General features: G+C 38.7%; 2 protein-coding genes across 3 annotated transcripts in view; one reads left to right on the top strand and one right to left on the bottom strand.

The window, feature by feature from the left end:
* LOC144971284 (uncharacterized) overlaps window positions 1–14,757 on the top strand; it is a 40,936-nt gene that overhangs the window by 7,913 nt on the left and 18,266 nt on the right. The window lies entirely within an intron of this gene.
* On the bottom strand, window positions 496–12,678 carry LOC144972099 (putative transporter slc-17.2). Of its 2 annotated transcripts, XR_013645267.1 has the most exons (8): window positions 12,587–12,678; window positions 10,502–10,629; window positions 9,384–9,533; window positions 5,434–5,563; window positions 4,222–4,372; window positions 2,161–2,251; window positions 1,573–1,747; window positions 949–1,078 (listed from the first exon to the last, which is right to left on the bottom strand). XR_013645267.1 is itself a non-coding variant. In XM_078913188.1 (7 exons), exons 1-7 carry the CDS (start codon window positions 12,648–12,650, stop codon window positions 866–868), a joined length of 927 nt encoding a protein of 308 aa, XP_078769314.1. In that variant the 5' UTR covers window positions 12,651–12,678; the 3' UTR covers window positions 496–865. The 2 variants fall into 2 exon arrangements, 1 of the variants encoding a protein (XP_078769314.1); XM_078913188.1 differs by lacking the exon at window positions 1,573–1,747 and having other exon boundaries at window positions 496–1,078.

Here is a 14,757-nt window from a genome sequence, read left to right as displayed (position 1 = left end):
CCACCCTCGTATATTTAATGGTACATAAAACCGAGGTTCCCTTTATATCTCCGCAGTCTTTTTACCATTTATTAATGTTTGCTTTCTTTTCTGCAATTATTTTGATTGTATTAAAGGGTTTTGCAGCGTATTACCGAAAGCGCCATTTTGTTTACGTAAACAGAATGATCGGAGAGCTATAAGCTCACAAATTTTCAACACCAAAAGAGTGTTGGGAGTCCAAATAGAGGGAGGCGGTAGTTTTTCCTATTTGTAGTCATACGACAAATTAATTTCATGTTCCCTGTAGTATTTCATTGCATTGATTTTTTTTTAAAACTCATTAACTGACGGCATATTAACCATCACGCAAGAATTCAATGAACAATAATGACAAGCCACATTAATTCCATGAATTTCTTTCATTAAAAAAAATTATGAGCCAATTTTTCAAATACTCTAGATACAAAGTGCTAAAAGATAAGGACCACAAATGAATTTTCAATATAAGAATAAGTATATTTATTGACTAATACGATTAGGCGTGTATCACAAAAAGAAATGAAATAATTGTTGGTTTCAAGAAAAATAGTGAATTATAAGTCATTAGGGATTGATGATGGATAATGATGATGATGATGATGATGATGATGATGATGATGATGATGAGGAGGAGGAGGAGGAGAAGGAGGAGGAGGAGGAGGAGGAGGATAATAATAATAATTATGATGATGATGATGATGATGATGATGATGATGATGATGATGATGATGATAATGAGGATAAAGAGGAAGACGAACGATGCTGCTGCTGCTGCTGTTGGTGATGGTGGTGTTGGTAGTGGAAGTTGTTTATCATAGTTTTGTTCAGAATCGGAAACAAAATGTCAACAATTGTTGTCGTCTCTCAATCTTTCTCTCCTGTCCTCCCTTTGTATTGTACAATCACGTGATGTATCAGTGGAGTGACCTTCTTGACTGGAGACTTCCATAGCCCAAGGCTGAACGTCTCCCCGTGAGAAAAGCAGAAACACTAAGCCTGCAAATAGGGATATTCCAACACACACATCGAACACCGATTGCCATTCTTGTCTTGATTTCTGGAGACAATTTAATAATAATATACCTCAACAACTTCAAATGTGTGACCCATGGGATCAAAGTTGTTTATTTTGGCGTGAAACGAATTTTAATTTAAAATGATTAGAAATAGAAATGTTGGGTTCCTGCATTTGATCAACTACGATTGTCGGCCGATTTTTACGATCGGCGGATCAAAACTCTGAAATCGACAAACGAGTTCTGCGCACCATGTTTTATTTAATTTTGGGCGGATCAGACTTTTGATGACATCCGCCGACCATCGATATGTATTCAATAAGATATAATATAGACTTAACACAGGTTCTATATTTTAATTATAAAATGATGTCTAGAATAAATATGACTTGGACACAAAACCACTTTGAAATGGTGGTTAAAATATCAGGAGCCCCGATTTATCAGTGTTATATTCTGCCATAGTCTGGAAAGAAACGTATTTAAAATGTTGGCCAGAAAACTCGTCCTTCAAATATCGATCAATTAAAATTACCTTCATCTTGCCAAAAACTCTTGAAGGACGAGTTTTCTGTTCAAAATTTGAAATATGTGCTTTTGTTTGTTTGTATATTTTCCACGGTATAGCAGTATCAATTGTCTCACAATCAAAGGGATGGATATCGGTCCCCTGTCCGTTCAAGAGTGAATGGGTGGTTGGGTCTGTAGATCTGGAAAAAAAAAGTGATTTGCGGTAGACTAGTGTCATATGCAGAGGGTGGCAAAAACATAGGTTCGGTACGTTCTTTGTCGATTGCAATTTCCCGATGCTATTCTGTTGCTGGATTCTGAATTTGGAAATAATAATACTAAAGCATATGACACACAATTGGCAAAATCAATGAAGTAGACTGCTGGGCCAACACCACCGCCAATAAAATTGGATTGTAAAATACTTAACCGTAGTTCAATAATTTTTAATGATATTTCGGTAGTTGTTTCTCCTCCTTTTCGTCCCTTTCCTACTCCATCTTCCTCCTCCAAACCTTCTTCTTCTTCTTCTTCTTCTTCTTCTTCTTCTTCTTCTTCTTCTCCTCCTCCTCCTCCACCTCCTCCATCTTTATTCACATCATAACATCCCAACCTGTTTTGTCATTACTCCAACAATGGTAGGAGATATAATTCCAGGAAGAGTAGCGATACAGTTACCAATTCCATACATAACACCAGCAAACCTGGGAATGGAATAAAATGGAGTAAACGTATATTAGACTATAGAATGAATGAAGTTTACGTCATTCAGCTCTTTGTTATTGTTTCTAGACTACCAGAACGGTGATTAATTCTCGTACATTTTCTTTAGCATATTTAAACGTTAAAGGTTACACATAGTGTTGTGTGTTTGTACGATTGATATGGCGGGACAAATGGTGAGCATTTTACTAATATGCATAGCTACCATTAATTCAAGCATATTATTAATTGTTTGGGAGGGAAGCGGGGCAGTCTGGCAGCGTGGCAAAGCGGTATGGTTCTTTCTTCGTACCCAGATGGTACCGAATTCAATTCCCACTGTGCTGTGTGGCCTTGAGCACTCCGCCCTCGCTCAGTTTGTGACGCTACACTACCGCTGACGCTTATAGTATTCCAGTGTACCCTTGCAATGGACCCTAAAAAACGATTGCTTTAACGATGAATAAAGGGAATTTTTCGACCCATTTCAGTATTTAAGCTGGATTGGATGATCAAGTGTCGGGCAGCATTGAACGTCGATAAGGTTTTCGCTTCCAATCTGGAGGTACCTGTTTCGATACAGACCAGATGCTGCCCTGTGCAGTCTTGAGTAAAACCAATCGTCCATATTCAAGGGGTTATTCTTGTCACTCAGTGGTAAATTTCATTCACAGGAATGGAATGCTTACCAGAAAGAAAGGAAACAAAAAGATGATAATGATTTGAGGATGATAATGATGATGATGATGATGATGATGATGATGATGAGGAGGAGGAGGAGGAGGAGGAGAAGGAGGTTGACAAGAAGGAGGAGGAGGAGGAGGAGTGGGGTGTCATAAATGGTCTTTGAGAAGCAATTTAAATCCCGCCCACTCAAATTGCACCACCTTACGTTGATTTTATGCTTAACAAAAATATTTTAACACAGACATGGAAACATAAAGCACATTTTTGCATATACTTTAACAGGTTAAATCAACATTTATAAAAAAAAAAGTTTTAATCGTGAAGTACAATAATGATATCTGGCACACTCGAGTGAACAAGTCACTTTGGCTGGTGTATGCCACAGTTAATCGATATATAAGTGCCATAATAGCTACGTTTAAAATAGAACCTGCAGATGCTCAATTTCTGAAATATTTTCAAAAGTACACCTCGATCTTAGAAGTATAATAACACAATGTCTGTGATCAAATACAATCAATAAAATTCATTAAAGATAAGATGATCTGACCCTCGGGCGTTTTTCACATCAATCATATTGAGAATATATTCTATTTTGTCACCAGGAGTTTCCTAATATAACATAACAAACCGGGATTTTTTTTTTTCAAATCAGGTGAAGACCGAGATTTTTTTTTCAAATCAAGTAAAGATATCATGAAGTCAATTAGCAAAGCAAATTTGAAGCTTCGAGAAGCTTTTAGAAGATTTGAATGACATTTTTGTGATGCAATCCCTTTGTGATAAAATGACATCCAAAAACTATCTGTTGAATTTACCCTTTTTACAGCAGAATGGTGAACACAAAATAAAGGTCAAAAACAATACTCGGTGGTACCATAGGATTCTTGCTCTGTTTTTCCTTTGGAAATCCGATCAATGTTCCAATCACGTGCATTTGAAATGAATATTTTACTTAAACGATACCAGATTGCAGAGGATGTGACATTGAAAATAAAACGGTTTCTTATAATCATAATATATGTCTATGCTTATATAGGACAAATAGTGTTTGATAGAAAAAAAATGTAATTATTTTGTCTGAATATGTCTATTGTTTTATAAGACAACGAACAGCTCGTTTTAAAAATGAAATAAATGTAACAATAACCCGCAGGGCTAATTGGCTCCAGGAATGTTTACAACTCAATTTATGTAATAACTGAAAATGGATATACAAAGTTGATACAATTCTGATGTTATGATCGTTAAGAATGGATTCATTAGAACATATCGATCACCTAACCTCGGGGCAATGTCAATGAAATTGGCAATGTATCCGGCTTGCTGCAGGCCGGCAAAGAAACCAGACAAACCAAGCAGTGCAATCGCAGTCGTTCTGTGTTCACGATCTACGTATCCAACGCCAAGAAGACATCCAGCGATACCAAGGAACACTGGAGGGGAGATAAATAAAAAGAAATTTCAATAATGAAATTGATAGATTGAGGACTTACATATTTCACTAATTGGGATTGTGATGACAGGAAATTTGGAATTTGTTTCAATAGCCACATACAAACACACACACACATACACACACACAGATAGAGAGAGAGAAAGAAAGAAAGAAAGAGAGAGAGAGAGAGAGAGAGAGAGAGAGAGAGAGAGAGAGAGAATAATGGTACTGTCGAAACCTCTTAACACTTTACATTACATACATCTAAAATGTTTTCACACGCTTAATTCACTTAAACACGCACACACACACACACACACACATACACACACGCAGGTTCATATATAGACAGAACAAAGATGACGTCACTCAGGCCTTTGTTATTGTTTTTTGCCATCCATGTTTGTGAGTAATTCTCACTAAACTGTTTTAACCAGACTATAAAACGTTTAAGGTTACACATAGTTTTGTGTGTTGGTCCGTTTTACTTCCGGATGGTAATGTTGTGACTTTCTTAACCAGGCACACACTATCTATACCAGCAAAGATACACGACAAAAAATGGCAGACATAATAAAAGTGTTACGAAACAGTAACATTTTAAAAATTAGGGCAGTTAACTTTAGTAAATACTTTGAGAAAAGAAATGATTTCAGACGGTTCTTGAAAACCACTGCACTGCTTGAGATCCGTCCAGATAAAGGAGGGTAATTTCAGTTGGGCCAGATTTGGCAAACGACCATTCACTGAAAGATTTTCAACATTGTTTTGAGAACTGATAGCAGTTTAAGACCCTGCATCTTCTCACTCTTGTTGACTTACTTGACTTAAGACTCTTAATTCCTTGTGGAACATAGAGCCGCAACAGCACTCTTCCATCTGACTCGGTTTTTGGAGGTCTTCTTTATCCGGGCCCAGGTTTGTCCAGCTGCCTTTAGCTCGATCTCAATGCTTCGTCGCCATGTTGGTTTTGGTCGACCAACCCTCCTCTTCCCTTTCTCATTCTTGTTGGCTCTTCTTATTACTCATTTTATATATGCTTTTATATATGATGGTTACCTGTTAGTTGGAAAATATTTCTGACCAGCCTTGTTGAGAGCCCTTTACCCCTCATCCAATCGGCAACTAGACCACAGAATAAGCTGCTGACAAATTGACACATTGATGGCACAGAAGAAAGAAGACCATCCTGACAGGCATGGGGCAAAACAAAAAAATGGAGTTTTCTGAATTTGAAGCAAGGAGCATTGGACAGAATACAATACAGAGTAGAGAATGTTACCTTTAACTTTGATGCAAAGCGCTTTGAGAACTTTCATCAGCTATTGTGCTATATAGATGCTCAAGATTTTATTTCACATGCAAATAAACACCTAAACTTATTTCTAAACAGATTCTTAACCATTTCGCCACAGTGGTGAACAAAATGTCAAGACAAGTTTGAGACAAATATTGCCGAATGTGAATGACTTCCTTATTTACTGACGGCATTGTTATCTATGAATGTTACTATTGCTTGAATTGCGCGCCCGAGCGCGCGTGGGCGTGTATTTATATGTGTTTGTTTGACTGTCAAGGTGTTTTTTGCAAGATCATTATTTCCTTGTGTCTTTGAGCACCATCTTTATCTTTTATATTTGTTTTGTATACATATGATTGTCTCTCTCTTTCTTTCTTTCTTTCTCTCTCTCTCTCTCTCTCTCTCTCTCTCTCTCTCTCTCTCTATCTATCTATCTATCTATCTCTCTCTTTCTTTCTTTCTCTCTCTCCATCTCTCTATCTCTCTCTTTCTCTCTCTCTCTCTCTGTGTGTGTGTGTGTGTGTGTGTTTGTTTGTGTGTGTGTGTGTGTGTGTGTGAATGGAGTGCGATTGATCTCCTCGTATTCTACTGATTAATATCAAATGCGTTTTTGGTTATCAAAATTTCAGTAGACTTAGATATTGATTTTTACGACGTTCAATGTGAATTATTAACTTAAATACTTGTTTTTTCAAGTTCTAGATACCTTACGGCGTTGTTATTTTGATTTATTAATTAAAAATTTTTTGAGCTTGAACGTGTTTTATCAAGGGTGCATGCATCCCTTTTGTTTGTACTCTATGGACCACAAATATTCCTTTTGTGACTCTTCGTGTTAAAAGTAAACATAACAAGAATATAAAACATTGATGTATTTCAAAGCCAAAAGTGACCCATCGCATCAAAACGGTATTATGCCTGATCGGTTAGATTGTTAACTTTTAACCCTTTGTTGCATAGGGCTCATAAAAAGGCAATATTTTGGTGGAATTTGCTGTGTGAGCTGATATTAGCCTATACTGCCTAGAAATAAACTCAAAATTGTGATATTTTTGTCGGCAGAAATTTGAGTCTTTTGCCAGCATTGTTTGCTACATTAAAAAGACAAAATATTTAAAAAACGATTTGTCGTCACATTTTGTGTGCTGGTACGTTATAACCAGCTGGCAGATGTCGTGAGTATTTTACATAAACTCATAGCATCAATAAATTCTTATGAAACTAAAATGTAAAATGTGACACCGCTAATCATTTTTACTTTTAAAATTGATGTTTCTTTTGTTGTTTTTTTTTTTTTACGAAACCCGCCTAAACCCACCGAAACAGTCCAAAGTCATGAGAAGTGGACAGCTGTGGGAAGTGAGCCTGGGACTCGGGGAAGGGTATATCATGGAGAGTGAACCTGGGATTATGGGAGGAGGATATCATCATGGGAGATGGATACCAGTGGGAATTGAAGCCGGACTATGGAAGGTGGGCACCCGAGGATAATGATCCTGAGATTATAGGAGGTGGGCACCAATGGGTGATTAACCTGGGACTACGAGAGGTAGATACCAGTGGAGAGTGAAGCCGGGAATGTGGGAGTTGAGCACCAGTGGGGAGTAAACCCAGAAGGTTTTCTTCCTTTTTTTCCGAAACATACCGAAACCGTCCGAAGATATGGGAAGTGACCAGCAGTAGGGAGTAAACCAGGGGCTCGGGGAAGTGGACAGTAATGGGTATTGAACCTGGGACTGTTGGAGATGGATACCAGTGGGAATTGAAGCCGGGACTATGGTGGCACCATTGGGTGTTAGCAGTGGGGAATAAGCCGGGGACAAAGGGAGGTGGGCAGTTGTAGGGAGTGAGCCCAGAACTGTGTGAGGTGGACACAGTGTGCAGTGAACCCGGAACAATGGGGATGGACACCAAGGAGGAATGATCATATGGCTATAAGATGAGATACAAGTGGCGAGTAAACGTGGGGCGATGAGATGTGGACACTACTGAAGAATGAACACAGAGCTGAGAATGAGAACGCCCACTGGAGAGTGAACCCGAGACTACCTGGGGTAGACACAAGTGGGTAGTGAACCTGGGAATATGGGAGGAGGACAGCAGTGGGGAATGAAACTGTGTCTATGGGAGGTGGATACCAATGGGGACTGAAGTAGGACTATGGTAGGTGAGCACCCCTAGGGAGTGAAACTAGGACTAGGGGAGGTGGGTACCAATGAGGAATGAACACAGGACTATAGGATGAGATACAATTGGCGGGTGAACCCAGGACTATGAGAGGTGAACACTAATGGAGAGTAAACTAAAGGCAATGGAAGAAGATACTCTGTGCAGAGTGAACCATATGCTATTTGAGGTTGAAACCAGTGAGGAGTGGACCTGGGGCAATGGAAGTGAACACCTGTGGAGAACGAAACCAGGAAACAGAGATGTGGATATCAAGGGAGAATAAACCTGGGACTATGGGAAGTGGATACCAGTGGGGACCGAAGCTAGGAGTATGGGAGGTGGAACCAGTGAAGAATGAACCTAGGACTGCTGGAGGTTTCGGAAAAAAAGGAGAACCTTTCTAGGTTCACTCCCCACGGGTGTCCAAATCCCATATTCCCGACTTCACTCTCCAGTGCTATCTACCTTCGTAGTCCCATGTTCATTCCCCATTGGTGCTCAACTCCTGTAGTTTCATTTTCATCTGGTGCCCACCTTCCACAGTCCGGTTTCAATTCCCGCCTGTATCCATCTCTCATAGTCCCAGATTAATTTCCCTCTGATATCCTCCTCTCATAGTCCCAGGTTCACTTTCCGCTAGTATCCACTTCCCTTAGTCCCTGGTTCACTCCCCACTACTGCCCACTTCCCATAACTTAGGACGGTTTCGGAAAAATGAAGTACCCTTCTGGGTTTACTTCCCAGTGATGTCCAAATCCCATATTCCTGTCTTCACTCTCCACTGGTATTTAGCTCCCGTAGTCCGAGGTTCATTCCACATCGGTGCCCACCTCATATAGTCTCAGGTTCATTCCCCTCTGGTGCCCATCTCCCATAGTCCGGCTTAAATTCCCACTGGTATCAATTTCCCATTGTCCGAGGTTGATTTCCTTTTGATATTCTCCTTCCATATTCCCAGGTTCACTCCCCTCTGGTGTACACTTCCCTTAGTCCCTGGTTCACTCCCTGCAGCTGCTCACCTGTAACTTTGAACGTTTTTGGCGGGTTTCAGAGAGTTTTGTAAAAAAAAGAAACACCCTTTAAAATCACCTTTTGTCAACTAGAACACTACGATATAATATTCCATTGAGACGATCGGTCCCAATAGTCCTAGTCAATTAACTATTTAATTTATTAGATCCCACTCTAATCAAGGCACGTGAGCTTATATTTAGCGCAATAGATGTAGAATATGCTCAAAGAGCATTATATTGTGTCCCCAGGCAACAACAGTACTTTACATTTAGGACGAGACATGACGCCTGTTACAATTTAACAGATAACAGTGTCATCAGTCAGGTCCTCATTTTACTTCTGGGTATGGTGAGAGAATATGTGTAAGAAACTATTTCAATGAATCGATCTTTTACCACAAAAACTGAACTCGAATCAGAAACAGACAGTTAGAAGCTGAGTGTTAGATTACAAGACCGTAACATAAAGCCGCAGTAAACAATACACCATCACGCTACATTCGATTTGTAGTAAAAGAAAACTAAACCTTTTCGATGTCGTAGTCAAGAACATCCTTCATGTATTGTGGTAATGACGTCAAAAAGGTGTAGTCAACCCAGGCTACGGCCACCACAGCCATGATGAGAGCCCAGAATGGAGGTGACGTCATGATAGACTTCCAGGGAATGGACAAGGCCTGAACAGATACAGATAATGAAGACACCAAAGAGACAAATGTTAGGGTGCTGCCATTGATGTAAGATAAAAAGCTTAAAAGGTCAGTCTGAAACAGTACCACAAGCAATATTTGTAATACATCATCCATAAAAGAAAAACCCAAATAGATTGGCCTGCCAGGCAGGCGAATTCTTTTGGGAATGATTGTTTCTTGTATTTTTTTTCTGCTTTGTCTGGTTTGTTTCATACCGACGTGGGTAGGTCTAATAACCCAATTTATTTTGGGCTCAATTTTTTTTAATAACGCAAAATATTGTCCATTACAACAATGTTAAACTAGTCCCATAATTGCGTTCGAATGTCAGACCTGTATATATGGACACGTCGTTTCATACACATTTTTCAGATAACGATGGCTGGTAATTGTTAACAATTTATGGATGTATTTTTTTTTCTTTACTGTCAAAAGTTAAGGTTTTATTTTCATTCTGTGCGTACGCACCCAAGAAGACGCACAACCTTCGGTAGCACCTTAATTTTATAGAACCTTTCGGTTAGAAAATTTTCAAGGGCAACATAATCTGTTTCGGTTTCATTTCTGGGAATTCGCTTATTAATTTCGCAGTGAGGGTAAGATGCGACATTTTTTTATCAGCTTAGAACTTGATTCCTCGATATGAAAAAATATTTCATGATGCATGATGTCATATATAATCTAGATACAATTTATATAAATTGATAAAGCAGATCGTAGTTTACCTTTATTCAAGTTTCTCATGAAACATTACTCTAGCTAAAACAATTTTAAGTCCCTGTTTCGATTTTTAAAAAATGTTGAGTAGGTCATATTAATCGACCGATAGGCGATTTAGAAAATTGAAATAAAAATCTTAAATTTAAACTACATGTTATATGTGCAAGACAAACAATATGTATAGACTTTTTTAAAAACCTATCCGGTCAAAGGAAATAAAAAATCAAAGGGACCTCTTGTGTACGTTCTCCAAGACTAGTTACGATGTAGTCTCTTTCCGACTGACTGATGGTTGGATGTTTGCTGGGACTATCGTAAACAAAGAAGTACCAAGCCATAGTCCACAACAATGCTGCACCCCCTGATAAAAAGCAATGAAAAATTAAATGATAAGGAAGAACATTTTTATCTGTTCAGAAACATCAACATGGCATGACAATATGATAGCCTGATGATTGAATCAAGTGGTTGCAAATCAATCATTGCGGGTTTTAATTCCTTTGAAGACACGATTATATTTTAACACATATTTCCTGTGTATTCAAATCATGCATAGTATGGATGATCTAGTGCTTCAGATAAGAACATTATTGAATGTGGTAATTCATCGACTTAAGGATAAATAAAGCACGTTTGTGTAGTGTTGTGATGTGGAATGTGTTGCTTTGGTCTGAGAGTATTCCCATGACAACAATGAGACTACAATAATTTGGGTTATCAGACTTGTCAATAAGTACACGGCCTTAAATAAAGATCTCGATTTTCAACGTTGATTTTGACGTTTGGATCGCTGATAAAGTTGGCTGCTGATACGTTGATCCATTTACTCATGCATGAATGAGTACCTGGGTTGATAGATCGCGGCTAAGTGGTCTTGTGGTATGACACATGCCTTCAGACCGACAGGTCCCTGGTTTGAGCCCCGGACAATCGGGAAAAATACAGAACCCTTTCTCACTAACGTGTCTGTTGAACGTCGCCATTCTGTCTTTTAAGTGTTTACAAGTTATCAGCTGTTTTAAACAAAAATGTTATCTTTGTGAAACCATTTCAAGATGGACAATGTTGGGAAGACTTGCAACTTCGGGGCTCAGGGTCTTCTGTGTCAGTCGGTTCTAGAGTAGCCAATTGTAAATGCGATAACAAAATGCAGTACAAGGGAAATAATATATCATATACAGTCAAGAATAATTCCATTTATATCATTTAGTAGTTTATTTCCCTTTCTCAAATCTAAAACAGTTTTTGCTACTGATACTACTTCTACCACTATCACTACTACTACTACTACTACTACTACTACTACTACTACTACTACTACTACTACTACTACTACTACTACTACTACTACTACGACGACGACGACGACTACTACTACTACTACTACTACTACTACTACTACTACTACTACTACTACCACTACTACTACTACTCCTAATACTACTACAATAACTACTGCTACAACTACTATTTCCACTACTACTACTACTACTACTACTACTACTACTACTACTACTACTACTACTACTACTACTACTACTACTACTACTACTACTACTACTACTACTACTACTACTACTACTACTACTACTACTACTACTACTAGTACTACTACTACTGCTGCTGCTGCTGCTGCTGCTGCTGCTGCTACTATAACAACGACTACTACCACCACCACTCCTCCTCCACTTCTTCCTCCTCCTCCTCATCATTCTCTTCCTCCTTCTCCTCCTCCTCCTCCTCCTCCTCCTCCTCCTCCTCCTCCTACTACTACTACTACTACTACTACTACTACTACTACTACTACTACTACTACAACTACTACTACTCCTACTACTACTACTACTACTACTACTACTACTACTACTACTACTACTACTACTACTATTACTACTACTCCTACTACTACTACAACAACAACTACTACTACTACTACTAATACTACTACTACTACTACTACTACTACTACTACTACTACTACTACTACTACTACTACTGCTGCTGCTGCTGCTGCTGCTGCTACTACTACTACTACTAGTACTACTACTACTAGTACTACTACTACTACTACTACTACTACTACTACTACTACTACTACTACTACTACTACTACTACTACTACTACTACTACTACTACTACTACTACTACTATTATTATCATTATTATTATTATTATCATTAGTAGTAGTAGTATTACAAATGCTACATCTACTTCTATTACAATTAATGTTTTAACAACAGAAAAGCAATTACAACAAAACATACCCAAAAAAATTAAATAGGAGTCGAAAACAATAAAAGGGTAACACTTGGAATACCTGTTACATAGAATATTGAAGGCCAGCCTCCAGCAAATCCATGATCACATAAATACCCTGACATGGCAAAGGAAACGATGGTTCCCAGGTAGCCTCCTAGTCAGAATGGACAATAATATTATAGTAATAAACCGTTATAAAATTGAATAATCGGTACGTCATTTTTATCATTCTTTTTTTTTCCTCCTTTTCCTTCTGTCCTCGTCTCTTTCCTCTCATTTCTCCTGCTCTTCAAACATTTGCGTTAACCATTTAAGTGCCGTGCTTTGGAAAAACGCATATTTAAAAATCTGGTCAGAAAACTCGTCCTTCAAATATCAATCGATTTAAATGGCCCTCGTCTTGGCAAAACTCTCAAACCTGGGACTTCGCGATACTTTCCTTAAGACCAAGGTTTGATAGTTTTTTCAAAGATGAGGTTCATTTAAATTGATCGATATTTGAAGGACGAGTTTACTAGCCAAATTTTTAAATACGTGTTTTCCAGATATTGCAGTAAACTGTTTAAAGGCATGTTTGACTGACCACTCTCTCTTCGGCAGATTGCCATAATATGAAGAATGTTTCAAGGTATATTCACGCTCAGTTCTGTGTTCGTCAATGCTTGAGACTGGCTAATTTGCCTTTATTCGATGTGTCTCATTCAAAGCAAATGGCCAACCAGTTTGTAAATTAATATTAATACTCTGTTCAACAACAACTGACGGATAATATACTTTGCAATAGGCTAGCGTTCAATTTAAGAGGTAGCCAGGAAACTCACTATCCAATCAATTATACAGAAACCGGGTTAAACTCCGGCACCGTGGGCCGTGTGGCTCTTACATATTTATAAAGAAGCTTTGCAAAGAAGGGGAACCATAAACAAGCAAAAGTGTATACATTAAAGTATTACCCATAGATAGTTTATAATTCAGAAAAGTGAGTGGAGCAGGCACTTATGTTGGTAACAACAAGATATGAAGTGAGTAGAAAAGTGCCAGAAGACAATAGAGAATAAAAATTTTTTTCGCGGCGGTGGTGGGGTTTGAACCTGCGACCTTATTGGTACGACAACTCCGCCTGGCAGGTGAGAGCGTGGCTCTACCGTGTGAGCTATCCACGAACACAAAATATTCGTTTCAAACCCAAAGTCATTTCTAGATCCCTCTCTCACCCACTTCTTGAGATCGCCGATTCGTTCACCACCTTCGCGAAATAATTTTGACCAGCAGTTAAGCTTAATAGCCAATATTCTCATCACAAACATATAACATAGAAACGATTGAGACATTGAGTATGCTCCGGTGTATGGGGTGAATTTTTAATTCAGAAAAGTGAGTGGAGCAGGCACTTATGTTGGTAACAACAAGATATGAAGTGAGTAGAAAAGTGCCAGAAGACAATAGAGAATAAAAATTTTTTTCGCGGCGGTGGTGGGGTTTGAACCTGCGACCTTATTGGTACGACAACTCCGCCTGGCAGGTGAGAGCGTGGCTCTACCGTGTGAGCTATCCACGAACACAAAAATATTCGTTTCAAACCCAAAGTCATTTCTAGATCCCTCTCTCACCCACTTCTTGAGATCGCCGATTCGTTCACCACCTTCGCGAAATAATTTGACCAGCAGTTAAGCTTAATAGCCAATATTCTCATCACAAACATATAAACATAGAAACGATTGAGACATGAGTATGCTCCGGTGTATAGGGTGAATTTTTAATTCAAAAAGTGAATGGAGCAGGCACTTATGTTGGTAACAACAAGATATGAAGTGAGTAGAAAAGTGCCAGAAGACAATAGAGAATAAAAATTTTTTTCGCGGCGGTGGTGGGTTTGAACCTGCGACCTTATTGGTACGACAACTCCGCCTGGGAGGTGAGAGCGGGCTCTACCGTGTGAGCTATCCACGAACCAAAAATATTCGTTTCAACCCAAAGTCATTTCTAGATCCCTCTCTCACCCACTTCTTGAGATCGCCGATTCGTTCACCACCTTCGCGAAATTATTTTGACCAGCAGTTAAGCTTAATAGCCAATATTCTCATCACAAAAATAACATAGAAACGATTGAACATTGAGTATGCTCCGTGTATGGGGTGGAATTTTTAAATTTAAAAAAGGGGTGGAGCGGGCCTTATGTTGGTAACAACAAATATGAATGAGTAGAAAAGTGCAGAAGACAATAAAAAA

This window comes from Berghia stephanieae, chromosome 4, assembly GCF_034508935.2.
Source record: "Berghia stephanieae isolate SIO BIC M18660-M18661 chromosome 4, UCSD_Bste_1.3, whole genome shotgun sequence".
Lineage (NCBI taxonomy): Eukaryota > Metazoa > Mollusca > Gastropoda > Nudibranchia > Aeolidiidae > Berghia > Berghia stephanieae.
The sequence above is the reverse complement of the archived record's forward strand: the minus strand, read 5'-3'. Positions and strand labels throughout refer to the sequence as shown.

What these genes read in the sequence shown, in the direction of transcription:
- LOC144972099 (XM_078913188.1), bottom strand. Translation starts at nt 12,650, where the DNA reads ATGTCAGGGTATTTATGTGATCATGGATTTGCTGGAGGCTGGCCTTCA. An exon ending in TTCATTGACATTGCCCCGAG is followed by an intron (nt 2,252 to 4,221) that starts GTTAGGTGATCG and finishes TTCCATTCCCAG; the next exon opens with GTTTGCTGGTGTTATGTATG. An exon ending in TTGGAGTAATGACAAAACAG is followed by an intron (nt 1,079 to 2,160) that starts GTTGGGATGTTA and finishes AATTGTCTCCAG; the next exon opens with AAATCAAGACAAGAATGGCA.